This window comes from Clavelina lepadiformis, chromosome 5 (assembly GCF_947623445.1).
Source record: "Clavelina lepadiformis chromosome 5, kaClaLepa1.1, whole genome shotgun sequence".
In the NCBI taxonomy this organism is placed as follows: domain Eukaryota; kingdom Metazoa; phylum Chordata; class Ascidiacea; order Aplousobranchia; family Clavelinidae; genus Clavelina; species Clavelina lepadiformis.
Window position 1 is genome coordinate 3,392,373 of NC_135244.1, and position 26,308 is coordinate 3,418,680.

The following is a 26,308-nucleotide window of genomic DNA, read 5'->3' on the forward strand; positions in this document are numbered from 1 at the left end:
CATGAGAGTGGTTTTATTCAAATCAACTTTAAGCCGGCACGCAAACTGATGTCCTGGAAATACCGGTTCAGTTCGGTTATGAATCTGGACAATATCAGGAATTTACGCCTGTCAACTGTTCCAGTCATTTTTATGTAGCAAAAACGCTGTCTTTCATCATCGCCCTTTAATGCCTTGTTTGAAATAACAGGTTATCGAAATGATATAAGTTAATGCGAAACAGGCTCGGGGATACTTGGGCCCGACGAGGCAGTTGCATATTCCAATGGAACGTCAACATAACCCTAAATGCCATCCAGGTTCTTAAGAAGAATATCTCGTAGTTTTACACGCAGGGTTTCATTTCCTTGGCAGACGATATGCGTCGAATCCCCCTCTATTTGAATGACTGTGTCTTGCTAAAAACAAAGCAACATAATTTCTACAACCTTGCAACTACATGGAAACAATGTTAATGGATAATACATTCCGTGCATGAAATCAACCGAATCCCGTACTTACCAGCAATATGATTTTTCCTGCACTACCCTCTTCAACTTTCACATCTGCCAAACCTTCCTGCGAAATTTTTTAAAATATATAAACGACTGAGTCAAAAATGCAGGACTAAACTTCAAAAAAAAGTTCAAGCGTCACGAACGATAAGCATTGTTACTCACAAATGCAGCAAAAAAATCGCTCGTTATAAACATTTTGATCATCATCTTAAAAGATTTCCTACAACGGGCTCTATCCCACCTGCTTTAGATTCTCCACAAACGAACCGACGTTGAGTTTTCCACAAAGTAACGGCCTGTGAACAACTTCTTCGTGAAATTTTCGTTTTCGGCCGATAGAAGTGCGTTTGTGGATTGGCTGAAAAGAAGGGGTATATCAATTTTTATCCAACTTCAAGTTTTAGACGTCAACATGTTAAACAGGGTGCATTGTTACCACAAAAATCGCAGGTAAAATGCACACCTAAGTTCCTGTCACCTGATAGTTTAAATACCAAGCATAATGACATTATCAATAGAGCAGTTACTACACTCAATATTTTTACAAAAATAGGACACCTTATTTCTGACTCATAACAGTTTTCACCAAAACAAAAAAATTATTATTTGTACATCTTCTTTCTATGAATAAAATTTAGGAGCACCTTCAGGATATGTTTGTTGTCTCTGGTCACGATTTGTGCAGAAATTGGCGCCATCAAGACGCCAGGTAGGATTTCTGATGGCAGAAGCGAAGAAGCAAGCTAAACATAGCAACCAGTTACGTTCAAAACGCTATACATTGCCTTACTCAGAATTAGTTGTTCCTGTTCGAAGATGGATGGCAGTAAACAAGCTTCAGCTGTCTCGACTACATTATTCAAATTTACACCAGCTTCCATAATTTGTCTTTTAAATAAAAATCGCCTCACATATGAACTATTAATTGACAAATGTTGTGCTTCATGAAAGAACTTGCATACCTCTGGTTCCAGATCAACCATTTCATGTTTTCTTTTCACGTTTAAACTTAAAACTGCTGACTTTTCAAGAATGTTCATTGGGCATCCCTGCATTGTATAAAATGAATAAATTAATTAGTTAACGCATAGTAAAGTTAATGGCAAATAAATAATTCACAAAAAATTGCTCAAACTTCAAGTTGTTTACTGTAACTTCAAGTTGTTTACTTACTATTTACAATTTTTAAACTAATTAACTAACAACAACCAACTTTAAACTAACTGTTAGCCATGGCTTTGTGAAACGTTGGTTTCATTAAAGAATTCCATCACCAGTTAAGCACCTTTTGTTGTTAACTGTTGGCCAGTATTATTATTTCCAATTTTTATTACTTAGTGACAATTTTATCGTTTAGTTATATTTTTCCGCTTTTCTGTTGTAGAAACTGAAGTTAATTTGAAGGGCAAAAGATATATTTCTTAAACAAAAACTTTCTGGTTCATCCGATAACTGCGCTTTGTTAAATTGTATCAGTTATTATAACTTTTTATGACTTCGGACTTATTAGAAAACCAACCAAATTCAACTTGAGATCAGTTCGATGAGGAAAAGTCAATGGAGCTTTCATATAACTCAATGGCGCCACCACCTGGGCGGGATGAAGACTGTCAATTAAGCGACTGGCATCTTGATGGTTGGTTCGTGTATCGATTGGGTAATGAAAGACCTTGGCCGTGAGTGGTTGAAATGGAGCCAAAGCATCCAGGTAGGAAAAATTTGGCTCTGAAAATGTAAAACCAATAATTATAGCAGTTATCATTATTTAAAATGTTAACAACATTTCTAAGGAATAAATGCTAGTAAATATATGCTATAGACTATAGACCAAGAATTCAGCCGCCAAATTTCTGGATATAATGCATGCAGACAGCAACAACCTACCGACAAATATAATACTGTTCAGTGGACTTTTTCTCCACATTTCGATAAAATGAACAGCGTCACCAAACCGTAATGAAGGGTGGCCCGCAAAAACGATGCATGGTTTCTTAAATCCTGATGAAAGCCCATCTGCATTTAAACACAGCTGTTTAAAAGTAGGCCATTATACATGAATGGATATACGATATAATTTAACTGCGAAAATATATATTATCCCCATATCTCAATCTATTGATAGGGAGAAAGAAATAAAATGATGACAAAAACCACTTACCGAAAGTGCCAGAAAACACTTTTAGTCTACCCAGTTGAATCAACTCATCGTGTGGAAAGGGGGGTTCAGGAAGATATGCTTTGTTTTGCTTGTTGGGATGTAGCCTGGGAAACAAATCTACTATTTTTAATATTAATGGGAGAAAAATAGGTATTTAAAACAAAATGTATGCTGGCCTATATTAAACTTTGAAATTAATGCTGATGTAGTGTAAAATACGACTTGTCCAAGAAATATGTTTTTAAGAATTCAGGCAGCACAAAAAACGAGAAACATTTGAAACCTAATATTTTCAATCAGAGAAACCACAAATCAAATAAAGTAAGAAACCTACCTTGGTAAACACATTTGAGAGAAAAACAAATAATACCAAGCGTATAGGTCATATATGGCACCCCAATATACTGTGTTATGAGTTGCTCATAGCTATTTAACCAACAAAAGAAGCAAAATTGTCACAAACCATTCTGCATTGATCTGTGATAGTGCAAGCGAAGCTTTTGCGCTCGGAGAAACCAGGTAGATTGGAACATTGATAATATTAGATGTCTCCATATAGGAGAGTAAGCATTCAAGAAGATCATATAGAAGTCCAAACGGAAGACAAGGAATCAAGACATTGCCTTTTGCTTTAACCGTTTTACCTAAAACGATTGATGACATTATTAGAACTAGATTAACCATAACCATTGTCCACCCAATACAGCTACAAGATAGTAGACGGAGAACAGAAATGATAATGATAACTAAATCGATCATCTCCCAGATTCCAAGTGAGAACTGTATTTCCGAAAATCACCAATAATATAATTGGCAATGAGCCTATTACAATAGAAACAAATCTAGCGGCTAACAAAGATGACATAGAAATGTTAATTCACCTAAACATGAACAGAGTTCAGCCAGCATGCTATCTGGGTTATGGGTTGGAGCTTGTGTTAGGCCGGCGAATATTAGAAGGTCACTGTTGCTTAGAAACTTCGAATCGAGAGGCTGGGAATGGGTGGTTAGAGATGAACTACTAGACAAGTAGGTGATCTAGAAATGATAATAATCACAATCATTTATTTATCATAAAACTAGAACAATGTACACCAGACGTCTAATTATTACAAAATAATATGACCATATTTAAGCAAGTGTAAGAAGTAGTAACCTTGACATTGATACAAAGTTAACTAAAATACTTATATCCTGTTATTTTCAAAAAATACCTTTTCAAAATCAGACTCCACAAGCCAATTGCAGCTTCCAAGTGAATATCCAGAACTGTAAGCTGTGACTTTCAATGCCCCAAAGATACTCTTAGACAGACATAAAGTTTAAGACATAAAAATGCATCACTTCATATCGAAAATGCTTTAAAAAATATTCCAATATAACAGTGGCAATTGTATAATAATGCATCGCATACAAGCACAATATAATGTGCAAAACAAAATTAAATAATAGACGAGTAAAACCATAAACAAGTGTAGAAAAGCGAAAAAAAGCAAAAAAAAAAAGCAGTGGTTACCTGGTGGTCTGAATCTGAACAGAAGTGAACATTCATGAAAGCTATGAACCAACCAGAATAAAACTAATGTTCTACTTACCACAGTTTCTGCGAATCTCACAACGTGCATCCTTGACAAAGCAGACTGCAGGTCGTCTGAACTGTAGCAATGTCGCCATGACGATACATCTTGATCCCAGCAAGATGATAGAGACGAAGGAAGTTGCCTGAAACCAAAGCAAAAAAATTGTTTAGCAAAATTTAATTGCTACCGTGTAATATTTGCTGCTATGATCTCTGTGTGACATATTACTGTACTCACTTTTTTAATTTTCTATTTTTCCATTTTGTCGCTTGATTGCTTTTAGGCACACGGTGGCAGTACTCTATCAGCTCTTCCATGAGTAATCTTGCCAAAAATATTTTGTCGTGAAAAAGTTTTCAACATGTTTCTTGCAGGTTACAAGTTAATTTGATTGTTTTCAAACGAAACTTACTTGCCTAGCTGGTGAGTTGGTTCAGTAGCATAGATTGTTCCATGAAAACCGAAGTACTATAAAAGCTTTTCATTAAAAACTGAAAATAATGAGCTGTGCTGCGGTGCCTGAACAGTACCATAATGTAATGGTCGTAAAAGATCAATTTAAAACTTAAGTTATTTCAATAAGACAAAGCAAGGGCATGTATTAATAATAAGTAGTGTACTTCAAAGATTTACAACAAGAAAGATTACTCAATTTCGTTCTGACACAAATATCATGTAACTTGACTCAAACAAATTTGTATTAGTATCAAGTAACAAAATTTCATCAGTATTGGATTATATTGGCTGATAACATGTAAGCGCAAGTGGATGTTCTTACAAAATTAGTCATTCTTTACAAAAGTAAAAAATAAAATACCCACCTCTGTAATGAATGGCAATGCCAATATTGTGTGTGAATTTGAAATCAGAATAATGTCAACTGTAGATAGGTCAAGCAGCTCAGTCTGTGCATAATTGTTTGTTTAAGAACTGTTAAGCTTATATTGCCATAATTTCTGAAGCAATAAAATTTCATGAAATTTTTGTAGAAATGACTAGAACAAGTTAATACTTTCAACAACCATAAATGTGACTAACAACGTGATGATACAATGCTTATTAATGGCATCTGCAGATTGCACAAACAATACGCTGTACGCAATAAACATTATATGTACAATGTATGTATAGAGACCTCATTAATTCGAACCATTCTATCCCAAAGCATTGTATCATTAAGGGTGATTTCCAAAACAAACAAAAAAATAATAAATAATGCTTTAAAAAAATAGGAGAAAATTTATTCCTTGAAATTTGTGTGAGATAGTGATACATTTAGATGAATGAACTTCGAAATAAAAGGTCTCACTGCAATTTTATTTCCAAGCAGCGTACAAGTACTGGCATAAGGTATTCAAGAAAATTCATAACTTTTTCACTAACCTCTGGAAAGCAAAATTCAGGTGAACTATCAACAAATATTTTTCCAGAACATTCTTTCAAGTCCTGCACTCGAAGCAAAAGAAACCTTGTCAAAAACAACAAGCACCCAACAATAAAAGAATCAATTTGTGAACTCACCGAATCAGTCACTAAAATTCCATTTTCATCCTTTAACTTCCACTTTGGCAGATTCATTAGTCTTGCGCTACAAAAATTAAAATCTAATAAAAATATCATGTTGGTATTTACAAAAACATTAGAAATATCAGAAATATCCCATAAAATAAGTAGGCCACAACAATGATTTTACACTAAAGATGTTTGCTTTTAATTAAACAGTTACATAAAAGTCATTTAGTTTTTCTGGAGACCTTATTAAAAATGATTATGATGACAAAGTTTGACACCTATTGCTATGAATTTTTGGTTATTATTTTTGAAAATTTTGACTCTTACAACCTTACCCAAAAGTTAAAAAATGTAAATTCAATCCTCACTTATTAACTAAGCAAGATGGAAGAAAATAGTTAAGTGACGATAGATCTAAGGTACAGTCAAACATGATTGTGCACGTCTTGAATTTCATCACCACACAAGGGCATGTATCACTTGCTGACAGGTTGTACTGGAAAAAAAAAACAAAAAGTGTATCAGTCTGTAAGGAAATGACACGTTAGCTACACTCTAATGCTATTTAGGTCTATATCGCTTGTCACTAGCAAATGATTCAGTGCAGTTAATGACATACTGTAGATCTAGGCCTATAATGTTTTTATTTGGTACAGATTTACGGAGTGGAAGATCTAAAAACGGGAGCTTAATAGTTAGGATAGGCCATATTGTAGCTAAGTCAAAATGGAAAGACTGTAAGAAGACAGTGACAGACTGTAAGCTATATCTAATCTTTTAACAGAAACACAATTTCAATCTTTTTTGCTCTTACTAGCTTCATGATTGTAGACGTAGGTTGCTTGCTTCAGTCAGCAGACAATATTTAATATCCTGCAACTACCACATTAACATATCATTAGAGAAATATATCCTTATATATTTGACATCATAGGCGTACTCAATACTGCTTTTCATGAGCTTCAGTGTGACACTTAAGATGTGATATTTTGCACTTAACAACTTGGACAGAACTTCTGTGCACTCAATTTTCAATTGATTTAAAGATTGACTAAGTTAAACTGGGTCTAGTATACAAGAACATAACCACAGAATGCCTTTGCATAGCAGACCCCAGCGAATCAAATTGTCATCGTCATCTGGTTGTGCACTAGTTTACTAGTAGACCCTCAAAGTCCTCAAACTATGTACATTACTGTTTTTTACGCGCCTAAGTGCGCACTTCCACTGCGTCTAAGCATTTCTGTGCACCGTTCATGCCAATTTTGGTTGATTGGCGAACCCAAGATCTTGCTGAAAACAGCCATACTTTGCAGTCTGGCACAAGGCCGTTATATATTTCTAAATTCCCGGCTGATTCAGTTCGCTAAGCCGCCGCTGCAAATAGTGACAAAGGTGATATTCGGGTATGGAGTCGTATCGGCCTATCTATACTAGTAGAAGTATTTAGTAATCTTTGCTAAAACTATGAAACTTGAAGTGGGGGACAGTAAAAAACCATTCCGACTCAGTACTCAGTGCTTCCACTAGCATAAAAGTTATCTATTTACTAAAACATGAATAAAAAGTATTTTGGGGAAATACCCTAGTAAGAAATTTTCTCAAATCGAAGTTAAATCGGGTAAGTGTTGTTCGTCATAAAAAATACATACTTCATTGTTTTGTAAAGGGAGCACATCCTAAGCAATGCATAGCACATATTAATGAATAAGATTCTGTATAATATATTTGTCATACACACAAGTTTGTTTATTAACTCTAGTAGAATAACGACATAGAAACCTTACTTCATAGAGTTCATGAACTACAAACTAGGCTTGCTATTCATGAATTAATAATAGCAAAATAAACATACAGTAATTGAACGGACTGCATGCTAATTTGAGTCCAGTGTACAAGTGCACAACCACAAGATGTCTTTGAAAACTAGACCACAGATACTCAAATTGTGGCTTCATGTGGCTGTGCACTTGTATACTAAACCCGATAGTTTTACATCACTTTTATGTTGTATGCTGCAGCGGGTAACCTAGCATGCATAAGCTAACAGGAAAAACGTCAAAAATAGTTTGAGGAGTGGAGTCAGCTTAGCAAAGCAACCTGTCAGTACATCAGTATACTCCGAAGAGTAAAGATGGAATGCACGGTCTGATCGTAGTGTTCAGAAGGATTTTCGAGTCAACGTGCGGTTATATGGCTTTCCGCGGCTTTACTTCCTGTTTTCGCCATTTTAACCTTCTTCTTTTTTGCTATGACAAGTGGCATATTTTCAAAGGCAAACAAACATCGCTCTGACGAGAAGTTAAACTGAAAGGAATGAACATGACTTTTAAAAGTTGGTTGGGAGAGGTGTGATAAGGCAATATCTTTTTGGGTGATATTATTGAATGTGCGAAGCGCTAAGCAAGCCCAATCACTACAAGATTATCGACACAGTAGGTGTAAAAATGATAATACGGTATGTTTTAAAATGACGCAATGGTATTGGTAGGACTTCGATAGTAGGTGGCGATAAAATGCAAGCAACGTAAAAGTTTAAACAATATAACTGGATAGTAATTTTATCAAATTTTCATAAATTTGCTTATAAAGCCTTACTGTTAAAAGTTGGCAAGATTCATGCTACGTGAGGAATTCCCTGTCATCCAATTTTGACAACAAAAACTTTCTTTATCAGCAGCCGATAGTGATAAATTATTTAGGTTGGGCATAAAAGTTTTAAATTTAGCAGGCCATTTATAATTTTCAAATGCGTTATTGTGGCTTCATTTTGTTGTTGACTGTGTCTGTCTCTGTGTCCTATTGTCAGGAAATACCTGAAGATGAATGGGTCGATCCTGGTGACATGTTGACATTCGATCCCGTACTGAAAAAGAATCGAAAGCTTCCAGTAAGTGTTGAATAGTTATACAGAGTAAGAAAGTTTACTTTACAATATCGATATGTACTTCAATTCCAGATTGATCACATGTGATCTCAGATTTTAACAAAACCTTTAAGTTTTAAGTTGAGGAATTCATTAATTGCATCTTCTGCTGCTAAACTGTTTCTTCCTAGAAATCATTATAGTTACCATTTTGATCATAACATGTAGGATAAATACGGTTGATATCATAGTGTTAAATAATGACTAAACTTAATTGATCTTCAACTTGATATAACAGAATGATGATCAAATAACTGACCCAGCTGTAAGAAAAGGGACTACTGAAGTCAGACATCAAAAGCAGTGTCCTACATGTCCTGATTGCCCGAAGTGCTCCGAAGCAGTTGCACAGAAATGCTCGTGTGACAGTCCTTCTATCATATCTGACTCAGGTATGATTGTCGTGTTGGTCAGTCGATTTAAACCCGGATGATTAACAGTTTAACTAAACCCAGGACAATTCAACTTGAGGCCTATTCAACCCATAAATGTTGGATCCTCCTGGGTTTAATCACTCTGGGTTGAATCAACCTAAAACCAATTGCCACACGCTCAATTGTAAATGACTCTATTGGTGGATTAATTAAATTATCGACTCTATAATTTTTCACATTAATTTTAGTAGTTTTCTTTTTTTATAAAAACCACCTAATGGTGAAAATTTGTTGTTGTATTTCATAGTGGAATTTGAATCTATGTTTATAAAGAGACTTGCTGCTGTATTTCAACGAAAACTGCTTGATTTAGGCCAAGTAAGCAATGACTGTAGTTTTATCTCATTTCTAACTTCATTTGTAACTCTTGTTTTCTGCAAACTTTAACGTAAAAAATTATTTTAACATTTTTGTAAAATACATCCTGACCTACATTTTTTGTATTATGCCGGTCTTTAATGTATACTTGCTACAAAGTTAGCCCTGTGTGTCAATTCTCATTTATGAAATATATATTTCAATATTATGTTGATTTAGCCTCCAGATTTTACTGAATACGACCTACGAGTTGAACTTGATAAGCGTGATTGGAACATTTTGCAAGACTTTATCGATGATTCCTCTCATATTTCTGTTCAGGTACAAACTTTAGAATACTTCGTTTTTGTAAGTCAGGCAGGCGAATTTAACACCCATTGCTTGGATTAATACTTTTCAATAAAACATCACAAACTTTATTCTCGTCAATGTATTTTGTGCAGGAGGTAACAGAAATAATAGAAAATTCATTCAAAAAAGTTTTTCCAACCCATAACGATCGCCAAGCAAGATGGCGTTGGAAGTTTGAGGATACATTTCTTATAGAGGTCGATGACGCAATTAAGGTAATATGAAAATTTTTTTACCAGAGTTGTGCTATGTTTAGGAGCAAGTTTTCTTGTATAATTATCTATCATAACCGAAACATGATAAAACATGATTTGTAGCCATTTTCTTACCTCTAGTACTAATTGTATTTAATTCTTTGAAGATTTTTGAACTTGTAGTTATAAGTATTTCAACATCAATCATGTTTAAAATTTGGTTTTGCTAGTTCACTTGAATTGTTGACTTTGGAATTTTTATTTTTAGTTTTGTGTTGTGCTTTGGTTGCTTGTTGCAATTCTTTCCTTCGAAGTCTTTAGTTCCATCTCCTGGTCATCTCAGCTGAAGAGATTTTTTGTCGTCATGTTTTTGTTGAGCTTTATCTGGACTTGGAGGCATCAGTATCAGGTTTGGAATTTCACTGTGCTTGTCTTTACAACCATGTGTACTTTGAAATTAAGATACTTTTTTGTTTTCAGCTGGCAGTTGCTGAAAGTATGTCATCAGCTACCGATGTGCCAGAGCACTGCAAGAAAAGTGACCATGTTCATTCATTTGCAGAAGATGTGTCCAACATTGCAAGATATTATTTTAGGTATGTTAACTTATTGTTTTATTGTCATTCGTACTCAATAAGGAACATATTGTCCAGATAACCAGTAGTATGTAAGAAATTTCCAAATTTTTTTAACCCTGTCTAAATTGCTTTCCTTGTTGGTTACATTATATATTTGTTAACTTTATATAGTGTTATAGACACACACATATATTGTAAGCTATGCATGTTTTCCTCAGCACTGGCAAAGATCCTTGTGTAAAATATCATGAAGCTTACATCAATCCTATTCTTAAAGTACCACCGACGAAAGTAAATCTAACAGAAATTTGGTACAGTACATAGTATTAATAATATGTTGCTAATTGTTTAATGCAATAACTAATGATATATTTCAGATACTGGCAGTAACAATATCAGGATTTGTATTCGAACCCTTGTCCCACATGGGAGCGGCTTTTAGCAAAACTTTCAACAATATGTTTGCTGAGTTACCAGTGCAGTTATGGATTCCAGCATTTGTGTTTGTCATTATTGCTATGCTTGCAGCTATTCTTTTACTGACAAGTAAATGCTTTAGTTTTATTCATGGTTTTGTGCACTGCTATAGTACAGATCATTTGCAACCACAACTGCAGTAGTTTTGAGGTAGTATTAGCATTGTCTTTTTTACTGTAAAGCCTATCACTATTAGAATATTGATTATTGCCTAGGTTATATGAATGTGGTGTTTATATACCATCATATACTAATCAAAGACTTGTATACCGAAGCCAATCATAAGGCATGTTGTAGCGCATGCCAATTGTAAAATTTATGAATAACTTAAAGGCAAAATAATCACTAGTGCATTTTTTGCAGTTTGCTTTGGATATAGCTGGAATCTTCATCTGCCGTTTTGGTCAGGAATAGAAATCGGTCCACAACGATATATAGATAATACTCCTCAAATGAATCAAATGCTAACCGATCAGAGGTTGGCATTTTTTTATTGATTTCTTTAGAGCCTTGCAGACACATACGGAGCAGGTTTTTTCTTAACATTATGAAGTTAAAGTTGAATATTTGACTTTTTTGTCGGAACCTAGGCAGCAGATCGAAACTCTGCAAAATTTTCTTCAAAATATTGACCAGCCACTACAAAACGCACCTGCCATAGAAGCACCACCACGACAAGGCAACGGTTGGTTTTCCGGTCTGCGGAGGTGGTTTTCAAGGAGCCCTCAGACACCTTCAGCATCACCACCTTCTACAGAGCCATCAAACACCACGGACTTCCCCATGCCCGCTCCTCCACCAACTTCAGCAAGCCTGACGTCACAGGGTGGTACAAGAGCCCCCAATCTTTCTCAGCAAATGCAGGAATGCCCTTACCCTAATTTTAACCCAAGAACGGTATCTCAACCCCACCTACCATATCCCCCGTCTCCATTCATCCCTGCCCAGCAACAGCCAGTGCACCGCTCAAATTCCTCACCAACCAGTGATGCTGACCACAGTAGTTTTGACGGGTTGCGTTATCGTGGAACCCCTCGACCTTGCCCTGTAGATACCAGTGAAGATAGTGTTTACGATGGCCTTGAAAACACGCACCTGGGTATTTTTAGCGTTTCTTCAGTATTTGTTTTCGAGATGATTGTTTAGTTTAGTTTTGTTTTCATTTTTGTTTCGTTTGAATTGTCGTTGTTTTATTTTTTTAACCCATCTTTATGTAGGAAATCCACCACCTTACTCAAGTAGACTGGATGAAGCTGGAGATCGCCGTCCAACCGTGTAAATTTTAATTATGATATCATTTATAGTTTTCCACATCAGTACGTTAAAACGTGCACGTTATGTTTTCAAAAAACTAAATCTTCTTTATTCAGGCACGTGGGTTTCGCCCGCCATGTGGTTGATGAACGGCCTCCGTCATACAGAGATGACAATAATGAAACGAAACCAATGGTTAGTGCTCAAACCTCAGCAGTAACCACAACAGCTGAGGAAGTTGTTGATGCGGATAATGAGAGTACGACGTCCAGTGTGGAGGTCTTATCGTTTGACCATAATGATGACCACCTTTGACCACATTGTTTTGACTTGAAAAATCATGGGTCATTTACCAGTGTTCCGTCTGCTGTAAATGCCACGAGTATTATTGCGCGTTCTTCTATTCTATTTCGTATTCATATTTTCTTAAACTTTTCTTATTTCTTGTTAAAGCTTTGATTCAATTGAATTAGCTCCCGCAATGGGGCTGTCCCCACAATAAAATCGAATTGGTAAATTGCAAAGTTAACGTTTCTAAAGTGCTTGTCTTGAAATAACCTTGCAAAAGGTTGCATTTGTGGTAGCGTTTACAAGCTTTGGCCGTTCTTGCTCGGTTATTAGCTTCGATTATTAGTTCGGTTATTAGTTATTATTAGCTTCGATTAGTTGAAACAGAAAGAAATCAGCACCTTTGCTCCCGCGTTAAATTAACAACTGTACTCTTCCATAAATCGTTACAATACGTACGTGACTGCCAAATTTCAGACTTGCAAATGCATTGTGATTGTGTCAGAATTTATATTGGATATTGATTGGTTTTGTAGCCGAATTTTGATAATTTGTAAGCGAATAAATGGTAAATTGGAAACTTTTATACAAGATCTTCGTGTAGTGTAACGAATTGCGGCGTATGCCCTTTTTAACACTCTGTGTTTTGCCCACCACTTTTATACTTTGCGGTGGAACCTATTATGACAAATTTCTATTTTTCAAAACTTTTTCACAATTCCAAATTTTTTACTGCGCATTTCTAAGTACTGTACTGTTATGGCGAACTAAGAGTGGTGGGAAAGAAGGCTTGCTGGCTTTGTTTTATGATGTGTGATGAAGTCACTGTCTTAATTTGACATTTGTCGCAAGACTACATTTGACTGCACAGAAGTTGCGTGCTTGCCAGCCTGAAGTTCGCGCATATATTCTCTAAATTAGAATGAATAGTAAAGCAATAAAACAAATGTATATGCTACGAGCCTACAGTAGGCTACATTTTATTCCTTAAATGGAAATATGATACCGACAAGGAGAAAATCGTTCAAAGGTCGCTACACTGTAAGCCTACATATGCCTTACGAGTTTACGGTATGTTTGCAAAAAGTAAACTTTACTTAAATATGTTTTGAAAATGGCATATAATGTTTAGCCGTGGACACCGAAAGCATTTCGGCAACAGTTTTCATCAACTGGCCCACGCCACTAAGGTCAGAGCGCATGCAGCAGGCGCGTTATTATCATTATTCCTTGGGAGGGATGCTCATTCTAGAGTCTAGACTGACGCATCCTAAACAACATATTCTCAAAAGATTCTAATCTAATTTTCGTATTTTTTCCCACTCTTTGGAACCGGTTTTATTTTATGATTGAAGTTTTTCATTGGCACGTGCAAGAGATGATGTTGTCGATTGTTACTTCACATTCCAATACTATGTGGTGGGTGCGTTAATCGTCATGAATTAAACAGTGTGTTATATCAATTTGACAATTGTTAACTTGCTTGAACCATACCCTTAATTTTGTGACCCTATTGCTAGTTGAAAACAAAAGCTCTACCGGTGCTTAATATTTTTAATTTTTATGCTATTCTACAATAGGTCTCAAAATTCTAGATCCGGAATAAACTATTCTAGACTGTTCTAGAATAGTCAGTTATTCTGTATTGTACATCGATCAAGATGTCAAGATGTATGCTGGGTTGCAACATAAATTGCTGTAAGCTCAATATCAACATTGTATTGTATTGTATTGAATGGCACGTTATGGCACGGAAAGTTATTGTACATAGTGAAAATAGCCTAGTCTTGGAATGAAATACAAAACAAAATGTAAACGTACAAAATTCATGACATACAAAACACGACACTCGAGTCAAGTCATTGAAGTCATTACAACACTGCTCCACTGTGCTAGCGTTTGTTTTCCATTGATTCAAAACCATAATCGGAATGAATATTATCACGTCGCAATGCTGGGAGGACAAGTTTTGGCACTATACCTATGATTGCGAACATCCACCAGTGCATTGCTTGGCTGAATTCCAAAAGCAAACGAAGGTAGACTAACAAAGGTAGATTCTTCAGCTTCCTCCGACAGATCCAGTACTCCTGGTTTTACTTTGTACCTAAGTAACATAACCGGACATAATGACGTAATAATATAACCCCAGTATTGCAAAACGCTCTTCCTTTTGTTGTCATGCAATGGGGGTTTCCCATTCAAAGAACCAAATCGGTAATTTTTTGCAATTGACTGCTGGGGCGAAAAAATTGTGCTGACGTTGTCACAGGCTGCAGTAGAGTGACGTAGCCAGCTCAAAATTTGGAAGGGGGGCGATATATTGACTTTAAGCGATTAACAATACAGTACTTTGTTTGGGGTACCGTTTATCCGAGAAAATAATGACGAAGAATGCTTTGTTGGCAAACTGATTTAAAAGTTAAGTCGCTCGCTTTTATCAACAGAAAATCTGTATTGAAGTGCTATCTTTATTGTGTTGTCTTATGATATCTATGTTGGGTCACTACGTCATGGTTTTAACATCTGGGTTAATTCAGTTTTTATAGAATCGTGTTTGTATTTTGTAACCGGCGTGATTATGAGGAATACAATACAAAAGTAGTACAAAACACTACACATAGTTCGCTTAATATGACCTGTTATGCCTCCTCTACCGTTTATACTGCTCAACTTTTAACTTTTGTTACATCAACAGATCTCTTAAATGTTACAAATATCTGCTGGGAGTGTTAAGTTTTGTGCTGTATTGATCATCAACCTGCGAGCAAGATGAGCGTGCTGAGACACATTTTCAATCGATTTCGAAATGAGGTATTTTGATTTGTGCTAACTACAAATGATTAAAATGTTATAATTTGACGATTATCAATAGTTTGAAAATGTCATGTTTAGTCTGTTTGTGTGTGTTGTTTAAATCACCTTTATTGCATTGTTGTGTGTGATGGGGGTGGACAGGTGTGTGATGATGGGGGCATGTTGTACCATACAGATCGAATATAATATAGGCGACTTCCTGTTTTCGCAAATCTGCTTTGCGAAGCTTCGCATTGTGTATCAATGACTTCCTGTTTATCGTTTTAAGTCGTGACATGAATATCGTGCCTGCCTATATTGCGGGTTATGAGTGTGGAGTACTGAGTTATTCACAGTTGTTCATTCATTCGTGTACTAAGAAAATAGCTGCAACCATATATATATACTTTGTAATGATATTATATCAATAAATTACAAATACAGCATGAATATTTTTCCATTTATGATTTTTAGCGCGATGCTCCAAACACTGATAATAATTTAGAAGTTGAACCAACAACTTCAAGCAATGTGGCGGCGATGTCAACCGTACAAATTCGTGAGAGCAATGTTGAAAATTGCCCCATGGTTTTAGGTGGTCAGCCCAAAATTAATTATGGTAAGAAAGGTTTTGACATAGAGGCCATACGCCATTGTGTTTACTGGGCGAGGTATAATCAATTGTTTTCAGATTTTACACAAGAGAATTTCAATAAAATTTCAGCCTCAAAATTTGATAAACTTTGGAGTAACTTTTTATGTCGTTGTTAGTTGTAACTCACCTTTGTAATTATATTCTAGTCACCATCAACCATCCAGTACCACAGCCAGTGGCAGCAGAAGGAAGTGGAAATGAATCAGATAGAAGTAAGTTTTATAATTCCATAAAGAAATGTTGTCATTATAAATTTATGGACAAAGTTGTTGTCATAAGTTTTTACTTAATGGACGGCCAACTTGGGTATTATGTGCACAATGTGTGTATTACACAACAATGCGCATAGAAGCCACAGTTAAAAACTGACCCGTTCTGTTACCCGTGTATTCGGTTTTGTTTATTAACAATTCGGACGACAATACAGTCTCCCATTTTTCTTGTAATGTAGAGAATGAAGGTAAAAACCGTAAAATCAATTGAGGCATCAGGGTTCATGCACCATAGATGTTTCTATTCTGTGTTCTAAAATCTAGTTGCAGTTTGTCAGATGGAGATTCCTGCATCACACATATATGGTTTCTGTATCTTCAACTATCTCGTGTGTTTTGTTTTCATGCTTTTGGGTTTTTTTCCCCATATATGTTGGCTTCTTTATTTTCCTCCTTCTGTCAATTTGCTTGACCATGTGGTCCAGCTTTCTGTGTTTGGTCGCTGTTCTTTCTCTTTCATGTGCTGTTGAGGCTTCTTCGCTCCCATTCTTTGTCATGGTCCATCCATCAGCTTCCATGTCCTCTCATGCATCTCTTTATGTTCCTCTTTTCTACCCAGTTGTGTTGTTTGTTGCTATATAATCAATGTTTCTTTAAATGTAGACGACAATTCCTCTACATCACCTTGTTCTTGTTGTCGTAAAACTTTGAATCTGTTTTTGATCTCGAATTTGTACCCTGATGCAGTAATAGGGTCAACATTTCTACTGCAAAAAGTTTTGTCTTTTCTGGTTTTGTAAGTTTTTAGCCGATTTCTTAACTTGGCTTTTTCAAAGTTTGCAATCTGATCCGATATTGGCACCTCTCTGGATTCTGACATCCTGGATTGCCAACCTTCATCGTTGGAGATGCTGGTATAATACTTCGTTGCTGCTCTACCATCAGATGATCTCTAAGTGTTTTTATGAATGGTTTTATGGATAAAGACGTTGGATATACGGAAGTCAGTGACTACGAAGCTTACATTAACAGACAGTCACCATTGTCTTTGGTTTCTCAAGCAGAACCATATTGGCCTACAGTGGGTTGTGTTCTTTTTCTGTGTTTCCCAATTTGTGCATTCTTGTCTCCTATCCTGTAGTTGCTCGTAGAAGAAATCTTTTTCTGTATCATCATTTTTTATTGTTGCATCTGAATCACTGTTGCTTCTGTTCGGAGACTTTGAAACCACCCAGTTATGATGCGATCACTTGCAGGTTTCCATCCGAGCAGGATGTTCGAAGCTGTTTATTGCAATTCCCACAGCATATTGATGATTCTCATCATGTTCAGAGCATATCATTGATTTTCCTTCACAATCGATCTTTAGACTGCCAGTCCATCACGTTTCACTAACGAGCATGTCCAATTGGTAATTAGCTAATTCGTGTAGCGATTGTTCCGGATTTCCTGTTTGTTGTAGCATTCTTACATTCCAAGTCCGAAATGTTGTTTTATTTTTGGTACTTTTCATCCATTTCGCATTCTTCCATCGTAGTCATACGTAGATTTGCATTTCTTCTTCTTTAGTCTTTGTCCTTGTACCGAATTACAGAGTTATCTTTTAATAAGACCGGTTGTGCCCGACCCTTCTCTTCAACTGGGCATGGAACCAGCTAATACGTTAATGAGTATCAAGTTATACAGGATTATAAATTGATAACTGAAGCAATTGTTATGAAACGTCAACGGCTATTATGACATCATAGCACATTTTAGAAAAAAGTGCTATCATGGTCAAATGCATATGCATGGCACGCAAAGCATAGCACGTATTTGAAAATTCAAATTCAAAAATGATTGATCTTTTCAGTAATAATCCGAATTACAAATATATCCTTCGTTAGATTCAGAAGTATTATATTTATACCCATGTTGGCTGTAACTGCTGGAATGGTATCGGAACTTTTTTCTTTAGTCATTGAAAGATTTTACTGGTGTTGCACATAACTGACACTAATAATAATATTTATATAGCGCCCCCTGTTGCCAGAGATCTGGTTCCCCACATGACAGTTCGTTGTAATATTGTGAAATAAATCATATTAACTTTTTTATTTTAATTACCGTAAAACCTCTATTTCACCGCCATGGCGCTCTATTTTTCAACTCTTGTTTAAAAGTGGCGTTCTATTAGAGGTGACGTTCAATTAGAGGTTGGCGCTCTATTTTTCGACTAGCTGGTCAGAATTTTGAAATAAAGTTTATTAATGAAAAGAAAAAACACCAAACACATTTACCGGTATATACAGGTAATTAGAAAATATACCAATACAGGGTGATTACTGGTAAGTAATCACAAATTCACTGGTTAAAATCAAGAGACCTGCTAATACAATTCCGCCGCTAAAAGTGGTGTTCTATTAGAGGTGGCGTTCAATTAGAGGGAGGCGCTCTATTTTTCAACCCTTCTTTAAAAGTGGCGTTCTATTAGAGGTGGCGTTCAAATAGAGGTGGCGCTCAAATAGAGGTTTTACGGTATATTGTATAAATTGATCATGGAAAGTACATCAGTGATAACGTTAACGAAGCCCACGAGGAATATTTTTTACTTTGCGCAAAAGTAGGTCACACAGTTCGTTGTTACAGATATGCAATTGAGTTTGGAAAAATGTTTGTCGGGAAATAAATAAATGTGAATAATAACAATTATTGTAAATAAATTTGAACTTGCTTAATATGGTATAAAACAGAGATAAAAGTGTTTATTGAAACAGACTTTTTTATTTTTGTGAAATTCGAGTAACAGCCGTTGGTGAAAACATAAATCTCAACTAACTCATAAACAAAACACCAGTCAAGCTGTAACTCAACCAACGACCAGTTAAATTTCAATTCTTTGTCTCTGATAAAATTTTTGTTGCAAGAATAAATTCTGATACCATACCAGTCGTAAAAGTTTCAAACTCAAGATTTAAACTCGTAAAATATTTCTAGTTAAGTCTTCTCAAATCATCAATTCATGTTCAATTTCTTTTATTTTTCAGGAGAAAATGCATTTAAAAAAGCGCTGAAACTTCATTCTAAATATTTGGTTCGTGAAGGTGACCTCAGCATTCAAGGTGTCAACGTTTGTAAAGATGAGATTCCCGTTGTTCACCCAGGCATAACTCAAATACCCTTCTATGAAGGAAAATCCGCTCCAAAAGAAGAGAGATACCAGCCCTCTGATAAACTCTCGAAGTTGCCGAAATATCAACGAGAAGAACCGAAACGAATCCATTTTGATGAACTTTTAAGAAAGGATGGTGGCTCTAGTTTTATCAGCATCATTGGATACCCAGGGAGTGGTAAATCAGTTCTAAGTAAAAGGTTGGCGAGATCTTACACCTGGCCCCATCACATCTGCTGGCACAGAAAGTTCATGGACATGAATTACAGGGACAAATTGACAATTGAGGAGCTTATATGCAAAAAGGCTTTACCTGGCCTCGATGACGACACATCTGCCCAAGCATTCAACTGGCTGGTAGAAAACGACGACAAAGCCACGTTGATATTTGACGGCTTTGACCAAGCCGAGTTTGAATTGAAGGGAAACTCACCTAAAGAAGATTACCAAACTCCAATGCATGTACGTGATATTATGGCCAATCTTTGCAGCAAACACTTTCTGCCGAATTGTCGGCTCATTTTTACATCTCGCCCCCATTCTATGATATTCGTGCCCAAATCTTTACGTCCCAGCTCAACGTTGCTTCTTGGTGACCTGGCTCCTGCTGACATGAAGAAGATGTTTGTCGCCTACACCGGCACAAAGTCGGATGAAATTTGGACGAAACTAAACAACAACGCTCCTAACCTTGTTCCGCTTTGCCACAATCCATTGATGCTGCAGATGATAATCTCGTCCCAATTCCATCCTTCCAAGAGGATCGGTGATGCCACAACTTTGACTCGAGTATTTGCGACGGTGGTTGAAAATCTTCGTCGTAGTGAGAATCTGAGGTACCAAGAGGATTTCAATGAACTCGTGTTAAAACTGTCCCAAGTCGCCTACAATGCAACTAAAAATGGAACTGTGGTTATTACCACTAAACAGCTGCGGAAAATTGATCTTGATCCCAGCACAGTTCAAGATATCGTCATCCAGTTGTTTGCTCACGATGGTGCCACCAACAGCAGAGTATTTGATGGCGACTGCAGACTGTATTTCTGCCACCAAACCTTTCAGGAGTTTTTTGCTGCTTTTTACATCATCTACCAAATGCTGGTGAAGGACTTCAAGGCATTTATGAAGAACCTGTTCAAAGACCACTGGTCTGTTGTTCGAAGATTCACCTCTGGTCTTCTACTTGATTTGGGTCCTCTTCCTGACTCAGATGCAAGTACGTCTTCTTTACCATATCCAGTGCTGCATGAATTGATAATTTCGTGTATAGCGGGCACGTCCAACACGCGATCCAAATGTGGCCATTTGTGAACTGGAATGTGTTCGATGGCGTCTTTAAGTTGTTTGAAGTTGAGGTTATGATGCATCAGGTTTCAGTGCTTAGCTCACTCCACTTTGCAATTGTTATCGTTGTGTTGACAGATAATTTAAACGAACACATGAGAGGATTTTTATGAGCAGGTGATTTAGTTATTCTGTGAGACAGTTGGAAAGATGAAGGAGAGAATTATGAAAGAAGTGGAAATAAGCAAAGGACTAAAAGTGAAAGTTAGTTAAGCACTGAGAGTTGGACTAGACAATTAAGATCTTTGTTTGGTTTTTCATATGTTTGGTGGTTTGCTGACAGGAGTGACGAGCTACTCATCAGTAATGATGGTTGGGAAACGAGGAGGATGATCCATGGAGGTAGTTGAAGAGTTTCGCTGCTTGGGCGATTTGCTGGAAAGGATGGAGAAGTTAGAAAGACAGTGGCGGCAAGAATATTTGCTGGTGGAAGAAATTAGTGAGTCGTCAAATGTGCTCTGAGGGAGAACTCTGTCACTGAAGTGAAGGGACAAGTTGAAAGAGCGAGGACAGAGATGGAAAACATACGGGGAAGCACCGACTTAGATGGCTATATTGAAAGAATGGACGCAGCAAAGTTTACGAGAGGAGCGTTGGCCGAGGAAGTTCCAGGAACTACTAAGAGAGGCTGATCCAAGAAGACTTGGAATGAACGAGATGAGAGAGGCTTCAATATTAAAGAGGTGCAGTTGAGGGAAAAGTGAAAACGTCGCTGCCCAAATCATGGTCGACCTTGGCAAGCCAGGATAAAGATCTTGTCTTGAGCAAAATGAAGATGAAATAACCAGGGTTGGACCTGATTCATATTTAAGCCTCATTAAATAAAACCAAACCTTTGGAGAACCGCAAGTGGCCACTTCTGATAATATAAACCAAACTCATGCGGCTATCATGACATGAAATATTAGACATGTGACTCGTAAATGTTGTGCTGCTTGACATGCCTGATCAATGGTGATATGTGCTTGTGCTAGGTATGCTGCCAGGTGTACCGGTTACCATTGATATTCAGTTTTTGCAAAACAATATGTTTTACCAATAAATGGCTATTTGTTCAGCTAAATGAGTTAGTTAATAAAAAGTAAAAATCTAATAAAGATGTTGTTCTAAACAGAAAACCTTGGAACGAAAAAGGAGATCTTTGTTGAAACTTTGCACCAACAACTGGCAAAGATCTCGTCAAAATATGTGAAAAACACAGGTAAGATATATGAAGGTTTTATTAGTGGATTATGAAATGATGTAACGAATTGGCATTTGTATTGTATAAGAATGGTTTAATGAGTCGTGACAAATGCAAATGCTTAATTGCATGCAATCCATTTGTGAATGTTTGCAACCAAACCTTGACTTGTTAACCATCATGGCTCAATGTCTCCACATGTGTACATAGGCAGCTGATGTCACCACTTTGACACACACTTGGATATAATTTTAGCAAATGTGACAGCAAAGATATGTCACGTCATTATTATGTAAAATATGTTTGTTATATCATAATGCGATGTATTGACGTTATTCCTTATTTTCCATTACGTAGCTGGTATCTCAAGATCCTTTCAAAGTCTGGATAAAATTATACAATGTTTCTGTTGATATGCAAGTTCACCATCAACCTGCGCAATACAATATAAAATTGTGATGTAACAATCATAATTTTTAATTTTGATGTTTTTTTATTATTGAGTGTTTAACCACGTGTGGTTGCAGATTTACGAGACTACATAGCAATGTAGTTTATATTTTTATTTGTTTGATTTCCCGCTGACCACCAAACATATCTGCATCGCCCCACTTCTATGGATATGTTATTGTAGCAATTCTACCCACATAATCGCTTTATAACTATTATGTTTATTTAGATCAGTGGTTCTCAAACTGTGGTACGCGTACCACTAGTGGTACGCGAGAGCTTTTTAAGTGGTACCGCGTACCGCTGAACATGATTTTCGATGTGCTGTGAGTAATGTGTTGCCCCGGATAGACAAGCTTGTGCAGAAGAAACAGTTGCTTCTATCAAATTAAATTGTGTTTTCTTGCTATTCATTGGTGTTATGGTATAGTAATAACGGTAATAACTAATAAATACCGGTACATTTGAGTAAAATAAGTCATTCAGGAGCCAGGTGGTACGCAGTGTAGCAAAAAAAACGAACGAGTGGTACGCGATCGCAAAAAGTTTGAGAAACACTGATTTAGATGATAAAGCACTCAGAGACAAACTATTCGACCTGTACGCCTGCGTTGGAAAAGGAAAAGATTCGTCCATCGCAACCAAAGCAGCAGAGCATTTTCCAACAACAATCCGATTACCGCAGCCGATGAATTCAAACCTGGTCCCTGGGTTCTTGTACGTCATGAAACACGTCACAAAGCAATTGGATGAGCTCAGTCTGACCGACTGTTTTCTGGACGAGAATTCATTTCACGAGATCGCTTCGGTCATAAAAGAGATGAAACCTGGACAAGTAAGATATTATTGACATCAATTATTTATTGTTGTTTGTTTACATTCTGCCTAAATGTTCCCGAACAGTCGAAATATTAAATTGCTGACTTGTCCCATGTAATATTGGCAAAAAGTCATAAGTACGGTCATGTCTATGAGTCACTTATGACTGGTCAAACAAAATCTTTAGTAATTTTGATGTCAGTGTAAATACCCAAGCCTTTGATATTATTACGTAATCATTGAAATATTAGTGAAATGGAAAACTTGATGCCTATTCTGACGTCATAATCACAGCGCGATTAGGTGGTTAATTGGTGATAAGTTATTACGTCACCATATTCAAAAAACTATATCTTATAATCGTGAACGTAAAAGCTGTTTTGGAACCTGCTTTAAATCACGAATCTAGTGTTACTTTGTCTACTTATTCATTACGTCACTATTTTTCTGATTACTACGTCACAAAAAGCACATATATTTGATGACGTCAAGGTTTGTGGAAGCCTGGTTGTCAAAATGTCAACAATCGCATTTCCCTCCTATAACCGGCCCCAGTCACGCAATTGGTGTTTTGATAATTTGGTAACCCGCAACCGGTGAAATATGCGCCACCTTGTGTTTATTTTTCGGATATGATAATTAATCAATTTTCCTATTAATATTAGTGTTAAGTTATACCAAGATAAATTAACTCAAACTATGTTAATTGCACTGATACAAAGTAGCATATTGATTTCCTGCATGCGCCCTACAACTTTGGTCGGTACCAGAAATGAAAATTATTTGGTATATAAATCACGCACATAGCATGTTGTAATAAGATAGAATCTGTGCATCGTTATCATTAGCAGTGAGTTGAACCGAGATAGACCAAGTTATAGTTGACGTCATCACAAATATTTCAACTCTAGATTGGAAAGATGGATATCTATGGTAACCATCTGCAACCATCCAATATCGATGACGTCATCGGGTTGTTTGGAGTCGTAAGAGATGTGATGTCGATGTTCAGATGCTTCATTGGTGGCGATGGATGGGGACGAGATGCTAACCAGGATGAAAGAAGCAAACTTCGAACAGCGTTGAACAAAATTGGATCCGGTTTGTTGGTTTATGTTGATGGCACCATACTTCGCTCACAGAAGTGAATCGGTATGAACGAGACAAACTCCAAGAAGCGCTAAATGATGTGGAATTTTTTGTTTGTTTGTTTTATGTAATTTGTTCATTTTGACAACTTAGTTGTGCTCGTTATGACGTAACAAGCAGATGTAGACGAATTGTTTATATTCATTCTAAGAAATTCAAAATTTTATTAAAACTATGAAATTAACTTCAGTTGTTGAACTTGTTGTTGATGATGTCACTCATGCATTGAGAAATTCATTTACTCGAGCGCGATTACGAGTGGTCAATGCAGCAATGTCGTGGTCACTTCTACATTTCTTCAAATTGTTTTTAAATTTGCATTTTATGATCGCGATTTCTTATGTGATTGTTGACGCCGTGTTCTGTGCTTTGCCACTCCTCTCTGATCTTTTCTAGAATATCGGAACGCTTTGATTGTTATAGTTTATTACGTCACACATGAAGGTGTTGCGTCTCTTGCAATCAATTTTACTCCCGAGCGTTATCTTACGAGTGCTTTTTTGTATAATTTTTTGTAACTTTACGATTTAATTTTGACAATTTTCCATATTTTTATGCTGTATTAATCGTCGCCTGATTATTGTTATATCGAGTTTTTATGAAGAAAATTTGATGATTTCTATGTTTGTTGCAGATGGTGGCATTTTTGATATTGTTGTTGATATTGTAGCGAGTAGTTGCTTAATAGGCAATTATGTTCTTTGCCTCCACAACTCACCGATTAACTACAGTTGTGTGGGCGAGTGCATCGTTTAAAGTCGTTATTATGCCGAGTTTCAAATCAATTTTACAATCATCGCCAAATGCAAGTGAATCTTTCGATTTATTAAACTATCAACTATCGATTTTTCACCGGATTAAATCGCACATTGAACCTATTTTTCGCGGTCACTTATAAACCCAACCTCAGTGTATCTTCTCATCCAAGTTCATGAAGATGAATTGCACGTGACCGAAGCAGCCTGCTGTGAATCGACGCCATGACCTTGGCAATAAATTAGTGACGTAATCGCGTTCAATGGCTGTTTATCAGATTGTTTGAAACTAAACTTCTGGTGAAAGTTTAATTTAAAAGAACAGCAATAAAAGAGAGAAAGGAACGAATCAAACTCAAAACACTACAAGTCGAAATAAGACACATCACTTATTCTTATATTGTTTTAACATAAGGGGATGTCTTCCCACTTCTGCTGGTTCTCTACAATCTCTCTTTTGCGGTTGGCGATGAAATACTCGGGGTGTTTGGTATTTAATATCGTAATTAGAATGTTTACTATTTACACATTTTTAATATTTCTTTTACGAAGATGATTTGATCCGTATCGATGTTTGCGTCACTCAATACTCATGAGTTTGCCAGTTCGGGAAAATAGACAAGTTTATTTTCGTTTTTAACCAACTTGTTTAGCCGTGGAGGCTTCGATTCGCATTTTGGAAGTAAACTGAAACCTCTTGAGCCTCTATATCTTACCAATGGTCGTGATAATCTTTGTCTGATAGATATTCGAGCAACTTGACTTGCAATTCTAAAAGGTATTTGTCGATGATTGACATGTCAGCAACAACCCCTTCATTGAAGCGCTCACATAAAATATCGCGACTTATAGACCCCAAATATAAGCCCACTTAGACCCCAAATATTAGCCCACTTTGACCCCAAATATAAGCCCACTTTAACCCCAAATATTAGCCCACTTAGACCCCAAATATAAGCCCACTTAGACCCCAAATAAAAGCCTACTTGGACCCCAAATATAAGCCCACTTAGACCGCAAATATAAGCCTACTTAGACCCCAAATATTAGCCCCACTTAGACCCCAAATAAACTTGCACAACTGCGTTCTTATTTTAACCAGAAATGTTTTGGGTAAAATTATCGATAAGAAATTCATTTTAAAAGATAACGAAGGAATTATCAAGACTTTTAAAATGGCGACTTTTCCTGGCAAGCTACGTCCTCTACTTGACCATATATTAAGTG

At 36.5% G+C, this 26,308-nt stretch overlaps 3 protein-coding genes across 5 annotated transcripts; 2 read left to right on the top strand and 1 right to left on the bottom strand.

The window, feature by feature from the left end:
* Nucleotides 1-7,264, bottom strand: LOC143460736 (integrator complex subunit 9-like). 2 transcript variants are annotated; one of them, XM_076958346.1, is made up of 19 exons: nucleotides 6,562-7,264; nucleotides 6,116-6,243; nucleotides 5,757-5,823; nucleotides 5,619-5,681; nucleotides 5,057-5,140; nucleotides 4,648-4,703; nucleotides 4,473-4,559; nucleotides 4,251-4,377; nucleotides 3,870-3,959; nucleotides 3,537-3,693; nucleotides 3,119-3,299; nucleotides 2,656-2,759; nucleotides 2,382-2,510; nucleotides 2,017-2,222; nucleotides 1,460-1,546; nucleotides 1,142-1,240; nucleotides 739-855; nucleotides 502-558; nucleotides 1-398 (listed from the first exon to the last, which is right to left on the bottom strand). In XM_076958346.1, the coding sequence occupies exons 1-19, from the start codon at nucleotides 6,568-6,570 to the stop codon at nucleotides 285-287; spliced, it is 1,962 nt and encodes a 653-aa protein (XP_076814461.1). In that variant the 5' UTR covers nucleotides 6,571-7,264; the 3' UTR covers nucleotides 1-284. The 2 variants fall into 2 exon arrangements, with proteins under 2 accessions (XP_076814461.1, XP_076814462.1); XM_076958347.1 differs by lacking the exon at nucleotides 6,562-7,264 and having other exon boundaries at nucleotides 6,083-6,158.
* A 507-nt stretch (nucleotides 7,265-7,771) lies between these two features.
* LOC143460734 (chloride channel CLIC-like protein 1) lies at nucleotides 7,772-13,440 on the top strand. Its single transcript, XM_076958345.1, has 13 exons — nucleotides 7,772-8,637; nucleotides 8,912-9,065; nucleotides 9,355-9,425; nucleotides 9,645-9,746; nucleotides 9,869-9,991; nucleotides 10,239-10,379; nucleotides 10,451-10,566; nucleotides 10,767-10,839; nucleotides 10,926-11,094; nucleotides 11,389-11,503; nucleotides 11,616-12,124; nucleotides 12,243-12,300; nucleotides 12,396-13,440. The coding sequence occupies exons 1-13, from the start codon at nucleotides 8,497-8,499 to the stop codon at nucleotides 12,592-12,594; spliced, it is 1,971 nt and encodes a 656-aa protein (XP_076814460.1). The 5' UTR covers nucleotides 7,772-8,496; the 3' UTR covers nucleotides 12,595-13,440.
* A 1,807-nt stretch (nucleotides 13,441-15,247) lies between these two features.
* Nucleotides 15,248-25,204, top strand: LOC143459354 (protein NLRC5-like). Of its 2 annotated transcripts, XM_076956470.1 has the most exons (7): nucleotides 15,248-15,381; nucleotides 15,838-15,982; nucleotides 16,165-16,230; nucleotides 19,257-20,597; nucleotides 21,840-21,926; nucleotides 22,925-23,193; nucleotides 24,089-25,204. In XM_076956470.1, exons 1-7 carry the CDS (start codon nucleotides 15,340-15,342, stop codon nucleotides 24,323-24,325), a joined length of 2,187 nt encoding a protein of 728 aa, XP_076812585.1. In that variant the 5' UTR covers nucleotides 15,248-15,339; the 3' UTR covers nucleotides 24,326-25,204. The 2 variants fall into 2 exon arrangements, with proteins under 2 accessions (XP_076812585.1, XP_076812586.1); XM_076956471.1 differs by lacking the exons at nucleotides 22,925-23,193; nucleotides 24,089-25,204 and adding an exon at nucleotides 22,588-22,767.
* The last annotated feature ends 1,104 nt before the right edge of the window (nucleotides 25,205-26,308 follow it).

Coding starts and splice junctions, on each gene's coding strand:
- LOC143460734 (XM_076958345.1), top strand. CDS start 8,497: ATGCGTTATTGTGGCTTCATTTTGTTGTTGACTGTGTCTGTCTCTGTG. Junction 9,747..9,868: donor CCTCTCATATTTCTGTTCAG/GTACAAACTTTA, acceptor TATTTTGTGCAG/GAGGTAACAGAAATAATAGA. Junction 9,992..10,238: donor AGGTCGATGACGCAATTAAG/GTAATATGAAAA, acceptor TTTTATTTTTAG/TTTTGTGTTGTGCTTTGGTT.
- LOC143459354 (XM_076956470.1), top strand. CDS start 15,340: ATGAGCGTGCTGAGACACATTTTCAATCGATTTCGAAATGAG. Junction 20,598..21,839: donor TCTTCCTGACTCAGATGCAA/GTACGTCTTCTT, acceptor TGTTCTAAACAG/AAAACCTTGGAACGAAAAAG. Junction 21,927..22,924: donor AAAATATGTGAAAAACACAG/GTAAGATATATG, acceptor ACACTGATTTAG/ATGATAAAGCACTCAGAGAC.
- LOC143460736 (XM_076958346.1), bottom strand. Junction 1,241..1,459: donor TGGTTGATCTGGAACCAGAG/GTATGCAAGTTC, acceptor TGCTATGTTTAG/CTTGCTTCTTCGCTTCTGCC. Junction 399..501: donor CAGGAAAAATCATATTGCTG/GTAAGTACGGGA, acceptor CTTTGTTTTTAG/CAAGACACAGTCATTCAAAT.